This window comes from Oncorhynchus kisutch, linkage group LG5 (assembly GCF_002021735.2).
Source record: "Oncorhynchus kisutch isolate 150728-3 linkage group LG5, Okis_V2, whole genome shotgun sequence".
Lineage (NCBI taxonomy): Eukaryota > Metazoa > Chordata > Actinopteri > Salmoniformes > Salmonidae > Oncorhynchus > Oncorhynchus kisutch.
Window position 1 is genome coordinate 47,478,805 of NC_034178.2, and position 16,826 is coordinate 47,495,630.

General features: G+C 42.4%; 1 protein-coding gene across 1 annotated transcript; it reads left to right on the top strand.

Annotated features, from left to right (window-relative positions):
- Positions 1-261: 261 nt before the first annotated feature.
- On the top strand, positions 262-12,648 carry LOC109891163 (actin-related protein 2/3 complex subunit 4). The gene is made up of 6 exons (XM_020483498.2): positions 262-362; positions 9,322-9,440; positions 9,664-9,775; positions 11,645-11,740; positions 11,898-12,068; positions 12,146-12,648. Exons 1-6 carry the CDS (start codon positions 360-362, stop codon positions 12,149-12,151), a joined length of 507 nt encoding a protein of 168 aa, XP_020339087.1. The 5' UTR covers positions 262-359; the 3' UTR covers positions 12,152-12,648.
- Positions 12,649-16,826: the final 4,178 nt, after the last annotated feature.

The window sequence follows — 16,826 nt, forward strand, 5'->3', positions numbered from 1 at the left end:
AATGAGAACACCAAAAAAATTGTCAGAATTTACTTTTACATAAACATTTTGAAAATGTAAAGGATATCATCAACATGTTCTCATCCTTGTAAATTGGGAAATTATGTAACCAAATAATGAAAACCACATATTTAACCTTATGACAATATTTAACAATATTAAATAAATAAAACTAATGTATTCAATGTTCGTGTCTGCTAGATACAATCCATTACTTGTATAGAAACATCTTTGTCCAAATGATATAAGCTCCCCTATAAAGTCTTGTACATGGTGTGTTCCGGTTAGTGCATAGGGTCATGAAAGAGCCATGACAAGTGTACTACTTCCGTCTTCTCCTCCCCAGCGGATATAGAGAAATGGTAAGATTATTTATGTGGTTTACTATGAAAATAAAGACATTTCGACGTTATTTCAACATCAGTCATATGATGAGCAGTCTATTGAATATGACATTATTCGTGGTTTACGCGAGGTCTGCGTTAATGCGTATGTTTATCGCTAGATTTGGTTTGGTAGCTAACGTTAGTTAGTTAGCATCCCCACCCAAAATGTGAAATCTGTTTTTAGCTAGTGATGTAGCTCTAAGAGACGTTTTTTAAACTAGTGCCAAATACTGTAATCTAAAGTATCCTTTCAAATGTATTCATAAATATAAACATAATTTAGCTAGTTACCCGAAAATGTATATGTAGTAGTGCATCAGGGAGGTCGTATCTGTTATTGGATGTCACTATCAAGATTGTAAATTCAAAACGAATACCATGAGTAAATATTCCCATGCCACATTGAAATATATACCGAACACTAGCTGGTAGAAGAGGGTAGTTTGCCATCTTGCTAGCTATCTCGCAAGTAAGGCAGCCAGCCTAGGTATTTAAGACCGCAAATGTTGTCCAAATTTCTGGCCCCAGGAAATATCAGTTTTAATTTGGTGTAAACTGTGGATTCCGAAAGGCTTTAAATATCCTTTAACACCAAAAAATGGATCGTGAAAGGGAACTTTATGCATCTTAAACACTTTTTGTCAGTGGATGTAGGCGTTTTTGCGATGTCCCCAGGTGTTATTTATCAACTTCCACTAGATCAAACCATAACATTTTTTAATCTGTCTTTTTATAGTCCTAGTTAAGTCTCTTTTATATTAGTTTTTTTCATGATTATTTTATATAAGATTTCCTGTGTGTCCCTGATCACTTTCCACCCTGTTAGTTTGTTGTAAATCTCCATCTTAAGAAAACAACCCCTTCCTACAATGACACCACATTCAGGAAGTGTCATTTCTTTATATAAAAACAGTTGTATCTATTTGTTCATGTTAGTCTGTATGTCACACATTTCCACCCTGTTAAGCTTTTAATTTATTTTTTTATGAAAATGTTAAAATATGTTTGATAGAGAAGATAAAGTCCTGTTCAAGTTTTCACAATTATGCTAGATCAATCTTGCTCACTCAGAGCTATGGCTAATTTAGGTTTAACACATCCACCCTGTTAGGATTGTGCACTTAACAAACTGGAAAATGCACCCAAAAATGTTGTAAGTACCTGAGCTTGACCAATTTAGTTTTTCTGTCGCGCACTGTCCAATCAAACGCGTCCCTTTTCTGATAGAATAATAAAAAAAAGTGTGTGTGTATCGCATAGTAGGAATGACCCAGCTAACTATGCACTAGCCACTGATCATGACTCTAGATTACATTCCACATAAGTCATCTTCTGTGTTTTGGTTAGAGCCCGGATGCTTGGTCTGAACTAGCCCAAAGGCTGACAGATGGCGATATTGATCTGGTATTGAGGGTTTCCTCTTACCATCCAAACGCATTGTATGCAGCTGGCAATAAACTCGTATCCCCATGGACTGGTTCGTACCAAAAACATTCTCCATCCAGGCTGTAAAGGCATCAATTTCATCCTTAACTAGATGTATTAATGGCGAGGAGGGGGCGGGGGCCGACGGTGGAAATATGCGTACTTTATGAAACACCACTTTTCCACCACCACGCTACTTGATGTTGCGCTCTTCATTCAGTTAGGGGTAAACAGACTGCTGCAAACTGATTGGCTGAACGCGATACACAACATCTGGAACTATCATACCTAGGCATTAGCCACTTCAGCATGGTGGTTGAAAATGGTGTTTTGTAAAAGAAGTAGGCATATTTTCCTTTATTTTTGCCTTTTAAATCTAATTTTTCGAAGGAAAAATTGGCGCCTTTGCACCCTGAATGGAGAATGTTTTTGGTACGAACCGGTCCATGGGGGCTGCCTACAATACGTTTTGGATGGAAACTCCTCAATATCGCCGACTGTTGGCCTCTGGGCTAGGTCTGAACATTAACCCCCATCACTTTGGAAGCATAAGGACCTAAACATTCATATCAGCAGGAAATTATTTTCTAAAATCAGTTATATTGTTACACAGCTGTTGACGTGCATGTTTATGAACAATATGAAGACAGCCGACTACTTGTGCTAATTAGCTATCTGCGTCTCCTAATTAGAGGTCGCCCGATTAATCGGAATGGCCGATTTTTAATTAGAGCCGATTTCAAGTTTTCATAACAATCGGAAATCTGTATTTTTGGACACCGATTTTTTTTAAATATTTTTTTTTACACCTTTATGCTTCATTTAACTAGGCAAGTCAGTTAAGAACACATTCTTATTTTCAATGACGGCCTAGGAACGGTGGGTTAACTGCCTGTTCAGGGGCAGAATGACAGATTTGTACCTTGTCAGCTTGGAGATTCAATCTTGCAACCTTACAGTTAACTAGTCCAATGCTCTATAACCACCTGATTACATTCCACTCCACGAGGAGACTGGCTGTTACGCAAATGCAGTAAGCCAAGGTAAGTTGCTAGCTAGCATTAAACTTATCTTATAAAAAACAAATCAATCATAATCACTAGTTAACTACACATGGTTGATGATATTACTAGTTTATCTAGCGTGTCCTGCGTTGCATATAATCGATACTGTGTGTATTCGCAAAAAAGGACTGTCTTGCTCCAATGTGTACCTAACCATAAACATCAATGCCTTTCTTAAAATCAATACACAAGTATATATTTTTAAACCTGCATATTTAGTTAATATTGCCTGCTAACCTGGCTCGTTGCCAACTCTGAAGACTATTTCTCCCTATCAAAGACAGCCAACTTCACCAAATGGGATGATTTAACAAAAGCGCATTTGCAAAAAAGCACAATCGTTGCATGACTGTACCTAACCATAAACATCAATGCCTTTCTTAAAATCAATACACAGAAGTATATATTTTTTAAACCTGCATATTTAGCTAAAATAAATCCAGGTTAGCAGGCAATATTAACCAGGTGAAATTGTGTCACTTCTCTTGCGTTTATTGCACGCAGTCAGTATATATGCAACAGTTTGGGCTGCCTAATTTGCCAGAATTTTATGTAATTATGACCTAACATTGAAGGTTGTGCAATGTAACAGGAATATTTAGACTTATGGATGCCACCCGTTTAGATAAAATACGGAACGGTTCCGTATTTCACTGAAAGAATAAACGTCTTTTTTTCGAGATGATAGTTTGGACCATCTTAATGACCTAAGGCTCGTATTTCTGTGTGTTATGTTATAATTAAGTCTATGATTTGATAGAGCAGTCTGACTGAGTGATGGTAGGCAGCAGCAGGCTCGTAAGCATTCATTCAAACAGCACTTTTGTGCGTTTTGCCAGCAGCTCGTCACTGTGCTTCAAGCATTGAGCTGTTTAACCGATGTGAAATGGCTAGCTAGTTAGCGGGGTGCGCGCTAATAGCGCTTCAAACGTCACTCGCTCTGAGACTTGGAGTGGTTGTTCCCCTTGCTCTGCAAGGGCCGTGGCTTTTGTGGCGCGATGGGTAACGCTGCTTCGAGAGTGGCTGTTGTCGACGTGTTCCTGGTTCGAGCCCAGGTAGGGGCAAGTAGAGGGACGGAAGCTATACTGTTACACTGGCAATACTAAAGTGCCTATAAGAACATCCAATAGTCAAAGTTATATGACATACAAATCGTATAGAGAGAAATTGTCCTAAAATAACTACAACCTAAAACTTCTTACCTGGTAAGGCTCCTGTTAAAAGGAACCACCAGCTTTCATATGTTCTCATGTTCTGAGCAAAGAACTTTAATGCTAGCATTTTTACATGGCACTTTTACATGGCACACACTTACTTACTTCTCCAACACTTAAAAAAAAAAAACATTATTTAAACCAAATTTAACATGTTAAATTTTATTTGAGGCTGAATTGATTTTGATATATTAAGTTAAAATAAGTGTTAATTCAGTATAGTTGTAATTGTCATTATTACAAATACAGTAATAAAAATCGGCCGATTAATCAGTATCGGCTTCTTTTCGGCCCTCCAATAATCGGCATCGGCGGTGAAAAATCATAATCGGTCGACCTCTGCTCTTAACACCTGTATAAATGGAAGCTAGACACCATAAACATGTTGTCACTGAAAAATACTGTTGACTGCAAATGTTAAAACCGGTTACAGTAAGTGTGTATTTTGCATTAGAAATTATTTTGATATAAGAATTGATTCAGGTTCCAGAGGTAATTCGCCTTTAAACAGAACATGTAAGGTCCTTGGACTATTAAGAAGTAACATTAGACTCCTTTAGTCCATTGTAGAACTAGCTATGCACCTGCATCTTTCCTGAATTATTTTTGCTTTGCAGTAAGTAGGTCCAGAGTCTGGATTTCCCTTCCTTATACTCAACACACAGGTTTTTAATTTTTTTTTATTTCACCTTTATTTAACCAGGTAGGCTAGTTGAGAACAAGTTCTCATTTGCAACTGCGACCTGGCCAAGATAAAGCATAGCAGTGTGAGCAGACAACAAAGAGTTACACATGGAGTAAACAATTAACAAGTCAATAACACAGTAGAAACCAAAGGGGGAGTCTATATACAATGTGTGCAAAAGGCATGAGGAGGTAGGCAAATAATTACAATTTTGCAGATTAAGACTGGAGTGATGAATGATCAGATGGTCATGTACAGGTAGAGATATTGGTGTGCAAAAGAGCAGAAAAGTAAATAAATAAAAACAGTATGGGGATGAGGTAGGTGAAAAAGGGTGGGCTATTTACCAATAGACTATGTACAGCTGCAGCGATCGGTTAGCTGCTCAGATAGCTGATGTTTGAAGTTGGTGAGGGAGATAAAAGTCTCCAACTTCAGTGATTTTTGCAATTCGTTCCAGTCACAGGCAGCAGAGTACTGGAACGAAAGGCGGCCAAATGAGGTGTTGGCTTTAGGGATGATCAGTGAGATACACCTGCTGGAGCGCGTGCTACGGATGGGTGTTGCCATCGTGACCAGTGAGCTGAGATAAGGCGGAGCTTTACCTAGCATGGACTTGTAGATGACCTGGAGCCAGTGGGTCTGGCGACGAATATGTAGCGAGGGCCAGCCGACTAGAGCATACAAGTCGCAGTGGTGGGTGGTATAAGGTGCTTTAGTGACGAAACGGATGGCACTGTGATAGACTGCATCCAGTTTGCTGAGTAGAGTGTTGGAAGCCATTTTGTAGATGACATCGCCGAAGTCGAGGATCGGTAGGATAGTCAATTTTACTAGGGTAAGCTTGGCGGCGTGAGTGAAGGAGGCTTTGTTGCGGAATAGAAAGCCGACTCTTGATTTGATTTTCGATTGGAGATGTTTGATATGAGTCTGGAAGGAGAGTTTGCAGTCTAGCCAGACACCTAGGTATTTATAGACGTCCACATATTCTAGGTCGGAACCATCCAGGGTGGTGATGCTAGTCGGGCATGCGGGTGCAGGCAGCGACCGGTTGAAAAGCATGCATTTGGTTTTACTAGCGTTTAAGAGCAGTTGGAGGCCACGGAAGGAGTGTTGTATGGCATTGAAGCTTGTTTGGAGGTTAGATAGCACAGTGTCCAAAGACGGGCCGACGGTATATAGAATGGTGTCGTCTGCGTAGAGGTGGATCAGGGAATCGCCCGCAGCAAGAGCGACATCATTGATATACACAGAGAAAAGAGTCGGCCCGAGAATTGAACCCTGTGGCACCCCCATAGACTGCCAGAGGACCAGACAGCATGCCCTCCGATTTGACGCACTGAACTCTGTCTGCAAAGTAATTGGTGAACCAGGCAAGGCAGTCATCCGAAAAACCGAGGCTCCTGAGTCTGCCGATAAGAATATGGTGATTGACAGAGTCGAAAGCCTTGGCAAGGTCGATGAAGACTGCTGCACAGTACTGTCTTTTATCGATGGCGGTTATGATATCGTTGAGTACCTTGAGTGTGGCTGAGGTGCACCCATGACCGGCTCGGAAACCAGATTGCACAGCGGAGAAGGTGCGGTGGGATTCGAGGTGGTCAGTGACCTGTTTGTTGACTTGGCTTTCGAAGACCTTAGATAGGCAGGGCAGGATGGATATAGGTCTGTAACAGTTTGGGTCCAGGGTGTCTCCCCCTTTGAAGAGGGGGATGACTGCGGCAGCTTTCCAATCCTTGGGGATCTCAGACGATATGAGAGGTTGAACAGGCTGGTAATAGGGGTTGCGACAATGGTGGCAGATAGTTTCAGAAATAGAGGGTCCAGATTGTCAAGCCCAGCTGATTTGTACGGGTCCAGGTTCTGCAGCTCTTTCAGAACATCTGCTATCTGGATTTGGTTAAAGGAGAACCTGGAGAGGCTTGGGCGAGGAGCTGCGGGGGGGGGCGGAGCTGTTGGCCGAGGTTGAAGTAGCCAGGCGGAAGGCATGGCCAGCCGTTGAGAAATGCTTATTGAAGTTTTCGATAATCATGGATTTATCAGTGGTGACCGTGTTACCTAGCCTCAGTGCAGTGGGCAGCTGGGAGGAGGTGCTCTTGTTCTCCATGGACTTCACGGTGTCCCAGAACTTTTTGGAGTTGGAGCTACAGGATGCAAACTTCTGCCTGAAGATGCTGGCCTTAGCTTTCCTGACTGACTGCGTGTATTGGTTCCGGACTTCCCTGAACAGTTGCATATCACGGGGACTATTCGATGCTATTGCAGTCCGCCACAGGATGTTTTTGTGCTGGTCGAGGGCAGTCAGGTCTGGGGTGAACCAAGAGCTGTATCTGTTCTTAGTTCTGCATTTTTTGAACGGAGCATGCTTATCTAAAATGGTGAGGAAGTTACTTTTAAAGAATGACCAGGCATCCTCAACTGACGGGATGAGGTCAATGTCCTTCCAGGATACCCGGGCCAGGTCGATTAGAAAGGCCTGCTCACAGAAGTGTTTTAGGGAGCGTTTGACAGTGATGAGGGGTGGTCGTTTGACTGCGGCTCCGTAGCGGATACAGGCAATGAGGCAGTGATCGCTGAGATCCTGGTTGAAGACAGCGGAGGTGTATTTGGAGGGCCAGTTGGTCAGGATGACGTCTATGAGGGTGCCCTTGTTTACAGAGTTAGGGTTGTACCTGGTGGGTTCCTTGATGATTTGTGTGAGATTGAGGGCATCTAGCTTAGATTGTAGGACTGGCGAGGTGTTAAGCATATCCCAGTTTAGGTCACCTAACAGAACAAACTCTGAAGCTAGATGGGGGGCGATCAATTCACAAATGGTGTCCAGGGCACAGCTGGGAGCTGAGGGGGGTCGGTAGCAGGCGGCAACCGTGAGAGACTTATTTCTGGAGAGAGTAATTTTCAAAATTAGTAGTTCGAACTGTTTGGGTATGGACCTGGAAAGTATGACATTACTTTGCAGGCTATCTCTGCAGTAAACTGCAACTCCGCCCCCTTTGGCAGTTCTATCTTGACGGAAGATGTTATAGTTGGGTATGGAAATCTCTGAATTTTTGGTGGCCTTCCTGAGCCAGGATTCAGACACAGCAAGGACATCAGGGTTAGCAGAGTGTGCTAAAGAAGTGAGTAAAACAAACTTAGGGAGGAGGCTTCTGATGTTGACATGCATGAAACCAAGGCTTTTTCGATCACAGAAGTCAACAAATGAGGGTGCCTGGGGACATGCAGGGCCTGGGTTTACCTCCACATCACCCGCGGAACAGAGAAGGAGTAGTATGAGGGTGCGGCTAAAGGCTATCAAAACTGGTCGCCTAGAGCGTTGGGGACAGAGAATAAGAGGAGCAGGTTTCTGGGCATGGTAGAATATATTCAGGGCATAATGCGCAGACAGGGGTATGGTGGGGTGCGGGTACAGCGGAGGTAAGCCCAGGCACTGGGTGATGATGAGGGAGGTTGTATCTCTGGACATGCTGGTAGTAATGGGTGAGGTCACCGCATGTGTGGGAGGTGGGACAAAGGAGTTATCAGGGGCGTGAAGAGGGGAACTAGGGGCTCCATTGTGAACTAAAACAATGATAACTAACCTGAACAACAGTATACAAGGCATATTGACATTTGAGAGAGACATACAGCGAGGCATACAGTAATCACAGGTGTTGAATTGGGAAAGCTAGCTAAAACAGTAGGTGAGACAACAGCTAATCAGCTAGCACAACAACAGCAGGTAAAATGGCGTAGACTAGGCAACGGGGCCAACAGATAGAACAAACAAGCAGAATGGAGTACCGTGATTAATGGACAGTCCAGCGTGCATCAGCTATGTAGCAAACTTGTCCACTGAAATATTTTCTCGGCCTAAATCTGATGCAGACTGGATTGAAGTAGCTAGATATTTTCATCCTGAAAATGCAAATAGTGGCAGTGCATTCTACAGCTGTAAGGCCTTAGGCCTGAGCCAATGTGTGCCCACTGTCCTTATCTATTATAGTCTATGTGAAACAGTGGTGTACTTTTTTAAAGTCACATACGAATGTAATGGTGCAATTGTTCAAACCATGAAAGGCTTCAGCGTGACTAGGCTATATTCTAGGGGTTTCAGTATGTACTCATGCGGTCAATATACTTCCTCTTTACATTTGAGGAATGCAGGGTATATAATCTTAATGGTGATTTCACTAATGTTCAGCAGTCAACGATTTTGCATATATTTTTTTGAATGGGGTTGATGGGCCTTTTTTAAACTTTTACTGACTAATGTGTTGGTGAGTTTCTGTGATAGTGAAATCAGTGTAAAATCTGTACTGTAGCCCAAGCCCAGCCATGAGCCTTTGCTATGGAATAAACATTATGCAAGGAATTCTAGCTACAATCCTAGGTCTGCATGCTTGACAGTACTTTTACCTTTCCTCTCGTAAAGAGGTGTCGGGATAAGGGCCATTTAGCTAATAGTTTGAGGATAGTAGGTGGCGTGAGGCGGTATTTGGTCGGCAGGGGTAGATGCTTCCCTCTTCTAACGTTTCTTTCTCCACTCCCTTTCCTCTCTCCCTCAGACAGCGACTCTGCGCCCGTACCTCAACGCTGTGCGTGCCACGCTGCAGGCCGCCCTCTGTCTGGAGAACTTCTCCTCTCAGGTGGTGGAGCGACACAACAAGCCAGAGGTGGAGGTCCGGTGAGTGTCGGTGTTTGTTTGTGTGTATGTGTGCGTGAGAGTGCGTTTGACCTTGCATGTGTATGCTATCCCCTCAGTGTGTTTGACCTAGCATGTGTATGTTATCCCCCTCAGGAGAGTGTGTTTGACCTAGCATGTGTATGCTATCCCCTCAGGAGAGTGTGTTTGTTATCCCCCTCAGGAGAGTGTGTTTGACCTAGCATGTGTATGCTATCCCCCTCAGGAGCAGTAAAGAGTTGCTGCTGCAGCCAGTCATCATCAGTCGTAATGACAAGGAGAAGGTTCTTATCGAGGGCTCCATCAACTCAGTCCGAGTCAGCATCGCTGTCAAGCAGGTCAGGGATATTATTTATTCTAATGTGTATAGTTGATAACCCGTCCTTTACAGGTGCAGTTGACGGGCTTGATTTTTGGTGACTTTCATACTTTATTTAAACAATAAGGCCTGGTGGGGTGTAGATGGCCAACATACCACGGCTAAGGGCTATTCTTATGCAAGCGGAGTGCCCTTAGCCGTGGTATGTAGGCCATATACCACAAACCCCTGAGGTACTTTATTGCTATTATAAAAGGGTTACTAATGTAATTACAACAGTAAACAATATGTTTTGTGTCATACCTGTGGTATATTGTCTGATATACCACAGCTTTAAACCAAACTACCTGATTCATAATTAAGCAATAATGCACGAGGAGGTGTGGTACATGGTCAATATACCACAGCTAAGGACTGTTCTTAATCTAAAATCTATTTAAATAAACACAATTACACAGCCATCTAAACGCCATACCCCATAATGACAAAGCAAAAATGCCTTATGCCTTATTTACATAAGTATTCAGACCCTTTGCTATGAGACTTGAAACTGAGCTCAGGTGCATCCTGTTTCCATTGATCATCCTTGACATGTTTCTACAACTTGATTGGAGGCCAGCTGTGGTAAATTCAATTGATTGGACATGATTTGGAAAGGCACAGAGCAAAAACCAAGCCATGAGGTCGAAGGAATTGTCCGTAGAGGCCCGCTTGGAATTTGCCATCAGGTACTTAAAGTCTCACAGACCATGATAAACAAGACTCTCTGGTCTGATGAAACCAAGATTGAACTCTTTAGCCTGAATTCCAAGTGTTACGTCTGTAGGAAACCTGCCACCATCCCTATGGTGAAGCAGGATTATGCTGTGGGGATGTTTTTGGATTTGGAGACTAGTCAGGATCGCGGCAAAGATGAACGGAGCAAAGTACAGAGAGAACCTTAATGAAAACATGCTCCAGAACACTCAGGGATTCAGCCTGGGGCAAAGGTTCACCTTCCAACCCTAAGCACTCAGCCAAGACAATGCAGGAGTGGCTTCGGGACAAGTCTGAGTGGCCCAGCCAGAGCCCGGACTTGAACCCAATCAAACATCTCAGGAGAGACCTGAAAAATAGCTGTGCAGCAATGCTCCCCATCCAACCTGACAGAGCTTGAGAGGATCTGCAGAGAAGAATGGGAGAAACTCTCCAAATACAGGTGTGCCAAGCTTGTAGCGTCACGTCCTTGTAGACTCAAGGCTGTAATCACTGCCAATGGTGCTTCAACAAAGTACTGAGTAAAGGGTCTGAATACTTATGTAAATGTGATATTTCAGTTTTTTATTATTTTATACGAAAAAATGTCTAAACCTGTTTTGCTTTGTCATTATGGGATGTTGTGTGTACATTTGGGTGGGGTTTAATCAATTATAGAATGAGGCTGTAACCTAACAAAATGTGGAAAAAGTCAAGGGGTCTGAATACTTTCTGAAGGCATGTTGACCATATACCGCAAACCCCCGAGGTGCCTTATTGCTATTATAAATGGGTTACCAACGTAATTAGTAGTAAAAATAAATGTAATGTCATACCCGTGGTATACGGTCTGATACACCATAGCTGTCAGCCAATCAACATTCAGGGCTCGAACCACCCAGTTCATAATAATATTTTTAATACGTCTATCTTGTTGTGTTGTCGTTACCCAAACAGAAGAGCATAGATGGAAGCGCAGCTGTACCATTGTTTTTTTCTTTCTCTGTTCTGTGAGGCTGTGTTGGTTTGTCATAGACATGAAATTTACTACTGTGATTAGTTGTTTTTTTACAACCTGGTGGCTATTAGCACCCACCAATCACAGGACAGCAGCTCTGAGTCTGACTGCTTTGTGATTGGTGTGTCACTGCAGGCGGATGAGATTGAGAAGATCCTTTGCCATAAATTCATGCGCTTCATGATGATGAGAGCTGAGAACTTCTTCATCTTGAGGAGGAAACCGGTGGAGGTGAGAGGACTGGTGGTACAACCAACATCTCAAACTTATCACATCGAATGGTCACACAAATGGTCATTTTTTTTGTCACTCAGACAAAATTTTCTGTAAGAATTGGGATTTATTAGCCCCCGCCCCCCCCCCTTTTCTCTCCTTCATTCGGCCGCAGGGTTATGACATCAGTTTCCTCATCACCAACTTCCACACCGAGCAGATGTACAAGCACAAGCTGGTGGACTTCGTCATCCACTTCATGGAGGAGATCGACAAGGAGATCAGCGAGATGAAGTTGTCTGTCAACGCCAGGGCCCGTATCGTCGCAGAGGAGTTCCTCAAAAATGTAAGTCTTCATGTCTGTCGTTCTTCTCACCTAGAAGTTTAAGTTTTATCTGACATCCATGTTTTTGACTTCCGCAGTTCTAAGAAAATTCCCAAACATTCCTTACGCTGATCACGACCGTCATCATGGTTTCTGAGGGGTCCGTATCGCAGGACGGAGAGGGGGGAGGGGCAAACATTGACCAGTCATTCGCAATGGAAAAAAGTAAAGATGCATCAGACCAATGGGGTGTTGCCCTACATCATTGAGGTATCCCTGTGCTCAGAAATATTGATGTTTGTACATACTTAATATTCACAGCCTCGTTTAATTTCTGCCCTTTAGAACAAAGCATTAAATCAGGGCGGGTCCTTAAAATAGAATCCTAATCAATATTAATGAGCACAGGGAAATGCAAGGAGATTTCTGATAATTGAAACTATTTCTTTTTTTATATATAAATATTATATTCAGACTGTTTTGCAAAGTTTTTGTTACGACACCTGTTTCTTGTGTTAATACACACAGAGCAGACCCTATCATTGATGGAAATGATTGTGATAATAGTGCTGGCAGTGATGAATAAATCCCTTTTATTGTTTGTTTGTATTTTGCTGTGTTATTTTACCATAATAGTGTATTGCTTGGACCTGTTTATCTTTGATGAGAAATTTGACATCGCATTCATTAATCAAACCATTTGGGTAAATTTGTGGACGAAATGCCAGCTAGCTTGTTGGGACCTGTCAGATGAAATGTTTGTTTCTATGCAACATGCCATAGATATTACAACTGTATGATGCATGAGAATGGCACCTTGTTAGCTACTACATCATGAATACTATAACTATCCTCAACTATCTAGTAGGCTTTGGTTTGAATTCATATGGCTGTTAGTAGACCATGGCATTTGCAACACCAGGACAGGGTGACCCTGGGAATCAAACTCACTCCAATATGTAAAATGTATGCACGCATAACTTTAAATCTCTACTAGCAGTAAATCCATTGGACATTAAGGTAACACTATTTGGATAGTCAATCTGTAGATGCTCTACAGAGTAACATGTTCAACTATCTATTAACCCTAGCTCTAACCATAATTCTAAACCTAGCACTAAAGGTAACCTTGGCAAGCAGTTTCTTATCAACAGTTTTGATAGTATGACATGGAAAATCTGAACTATCCAAATAAAGTGTGACTGAAATGAATAATTAGGCTACCAACATTCTCAACAACTGTGTGGTCATGCACACCTCAAATTCAATCATCACATATGCAGATGAGAGTATGGTAGTGGGCTTGATTACCAACAATGACGAGACAGCCTACAGGGAGGTGGTGAGAGCACTCGGAGTGTGGCGTCAGGAAAACAACCTCACTCAACGTCAACAAAGATGATCATGGACTTCAGGAAACCGCTGAGGGAGCACCGCCCTATCCACATCGAAGGGACATCAGTGGAAAGCTTCAAGGTCCTTGGCGTACACATCACAGACAAACTGAAATGGTACACTCACACAGTGTGGTGACAGCGCCTCTTCAACCTTATAGGAGGCTGAAGAAATTTGGCTTGTCACCCAAAACCCTGAAACTTTTACAGATGCGCAATCGAGAGCATCCTGTCGGGCTGTATCACAGCCTGGTACAGCAACTGTACCTTAAGGCTCTCCAGAGGGTGGTGCAGTCTGCACAAGGCATCACTGGTGGCAAACTACCTGCCCTCCATGACGCATACCGCACCCGATGTCACAGAAAGGCCAAAAGATCAAGGACATGAGCCACTGCCTGTTCACCCCGCTATCATCCAGAAGGTGAGGTCAGTACAGGTGCAACAAAGCTGGGACCGAAAGATTGAAAAAAAAAAAAGCTTTTATCTCAAAGGCATCAGACTGTTAAATCACTTGCACCTTAGAGGCTGCTGCCCTATAGACTTGGAATCACTGGCCACTTTAATAAGGTTTACATATGTTTCATTACTCATCTCACATGTATATACTGTATTCTATCCTATTCTACTGTATCTAAGTCTCTGCCGCTCTGACATTGCTCGCACAATATATATTCTTAATTCCATTGCTTTATATTTGTCTATTGCTGTGAAATTGTAGATATTACTGCACTGTTAGAGCTAAAAACACACGCATTTCGCTACACCTGCAATAACATCTGCTAAATGTGTACGTGACAAAATTTGATTTGAAATAAAACATCCTGCTTCTGTTGCCTGTTTGAGTGTTTAATAGCCTACTGATTCCGTGAGCACCAAGCTTCATGCAACGGCATAATGTCGGATAAAGCAATTTCACAGATTCGGCTGTTTTTAATTACAAGCATAGCAAAGATTAAGGCTTTAATTTTTTAGAACAGACTGGTATTACTAATTTATTTACTGTTTACACTGTTCCAAACAGGCAGAAAATCATATTGTAATCTAACAGCACCTGTTTGTGACTGACAATGTGCACGCAGCTCTCACACCTATACCCTCCTTTTTCTTGATCTCCTTGTAATTATTACAATTCTTATTTTTATAAGTAATGTCTTTATCATTAGTAGGCTTTGTATAGTAAATAGCCTTGTATAACTACCATCGAGCTGTAGGCCTAAGAGAGCGTCCTGTTTAGTCTTACCATAACTTAACGTTAGGCCTATATTTCAATATATACGCTACTGTATAAATCACACAGAATAAAATAACATTCATGCTTTGAAATGCAATGAAGCATTTTAGTTTTAAAATTAAATAAAAAAGGGAGCGTTACTAACGCGAGGAATGAGCGTTACACCGAGGAATGAGAGGAATGAGCGTTACACTGAGGCCTGTACTCTGGAGCAGGATCGATTTGGAGGTGGAGGGTCCGGCAGGGTCTGTCATGGTCTAGGGTCACAGCATCATTGGACTGAGCTTGTCGTCACTGCAGGCAATCTCAACGCTGTGCGTTACAGGGAAGACATCCTCCCTCATGTGGTACCCTTCCTGCAGGCTCATCCTGACATGACCCTCCAGCATGACAATGCCACCTGCCATACGGATCGTTCTGTGCTTGATTTCCTGCAAGACAGAAATGTCAGTGTTCTGCCATGGCCAGCGAAGAGCCCGCATGCACTGCAGTACTTAATGCAGCTGGTGGCCACACCAGATACTGACTGTTACTTTTGATTTTGACCCCACATGTCTGTGGAGCTTGTTCAGTTTATGTCTCAGTTGTTGAATCTTATGTTCATAGAAATATTTACACATTAAGTTAAGAAAATAAACGCAGTAGACAGTGACAGGACATTTCTTTTTTTGCTGAGTTTATATTAATTTCTAAAATGTATAGCTGGTTTGAGGTTAAGTCATTGAAGTTCAGAGCTATTGACCATTTAAAATATTGTCCTTGCAGTAGACCAACCTTCAAGTGTCTTCACTGACATTTTCAACCTTTCCCTGACTGTGTAATACAGTTGAAATAGGACGTTTGCGTACACTTAGGTTGGAGTCATTAAAACTTGTTTTTCAACCACTATACATTTCTTAACAAACTATAGTTTTAGCAAGTCGGTCAGGACATCTACTTTGTGCATGACACAAGTAATTCTTCCAACAATTGTTTACAGACAGATTATTTCACTTATAATTCACTGTATCACAATTCCAGTGGGTCAGAAGTTTACATACACTAGGTTGACTGTGCCTTTAAACAACTTGGAAAATTCCTGAAAATTGTCATGGCTTTAGAAGCTTCTGATAGGCTAATTGACATAATCAATTGTCAATTGGAGGTGTACCTGTGGATGCATTTCAAGGCCTACCTTCAAACTCAGTGCCTCTTTGCTTGACATCATGGGAAAACCAAAAGAAATCAGCCAAGACCTCAGAAAGAAATGGTAGACCACAAGTCTGGTCCATCCTTGGGAGCAATTTCCAAACGCCTGAAGATACCACGTTCATCTGTACAAGCAATAGTACGCCAGAAAAACACCATGGGACCACGCAGCCGTCATATCGCTCAGGAAAGAGACGCGTCCTGTCTCCTAGAGATGAACGTACTTTGGTACGAAAAGTGAGTCCTATATCGACATAACCTGAAAGGCCACCCAGCAAGGAAGAAGCCACTGCTCCAAAACCGTCATAAAAAAGCCAGACTACAGTTTGCAACTGCACATGGAAACGCACTTTTTGGAGAAATGTCCTCTGGTCTGATGAAACAAAAATAGAACTGTTTGGCCATAATGACCATTATGTATGGAGGAAAAAGGGGTAGGCTTGCAAGCCGAGGAAAACCATCCCAACCGTGAAGCACAGGGGTGGCATCATGTTGTGGGTGTGGCATCATGTTGAGGGGGTGCTTTGCTGCAGGAGGGACTGGTGCACTTCACAAAATAGATAGCAGCACGAGGCAGGAAATATATGTGGATATGTTGAAGCAACATCAGTCAGGAAGTTAAAGCTTGGTCGCAAATGGGTCTTCCAAATGGACAATGACCCCAAGCATACTTCCACAGTTGCGGAAAAATAGCTTAAGGACAACAAACCCAAGGTATTGGAGTGGCCATCACAAAGCACTGACCTCAATCCTATATAAAATTTGTCGGCAGAACTGACAAACCTGACTCAGTTACACCAGCTCTGTCAGGAGGAATGGGCCAAAATTCAATGACAATGCTTTTGGCAATGTTACCAAATGCTAATTGAGTTTGTAAACTTCTGACCCACTGGGAATGTGATGAAAGAAAGAAAAGCTGAAATAAATCACTCTACTATTATTCTGACATTTCACATGCTTAAATTA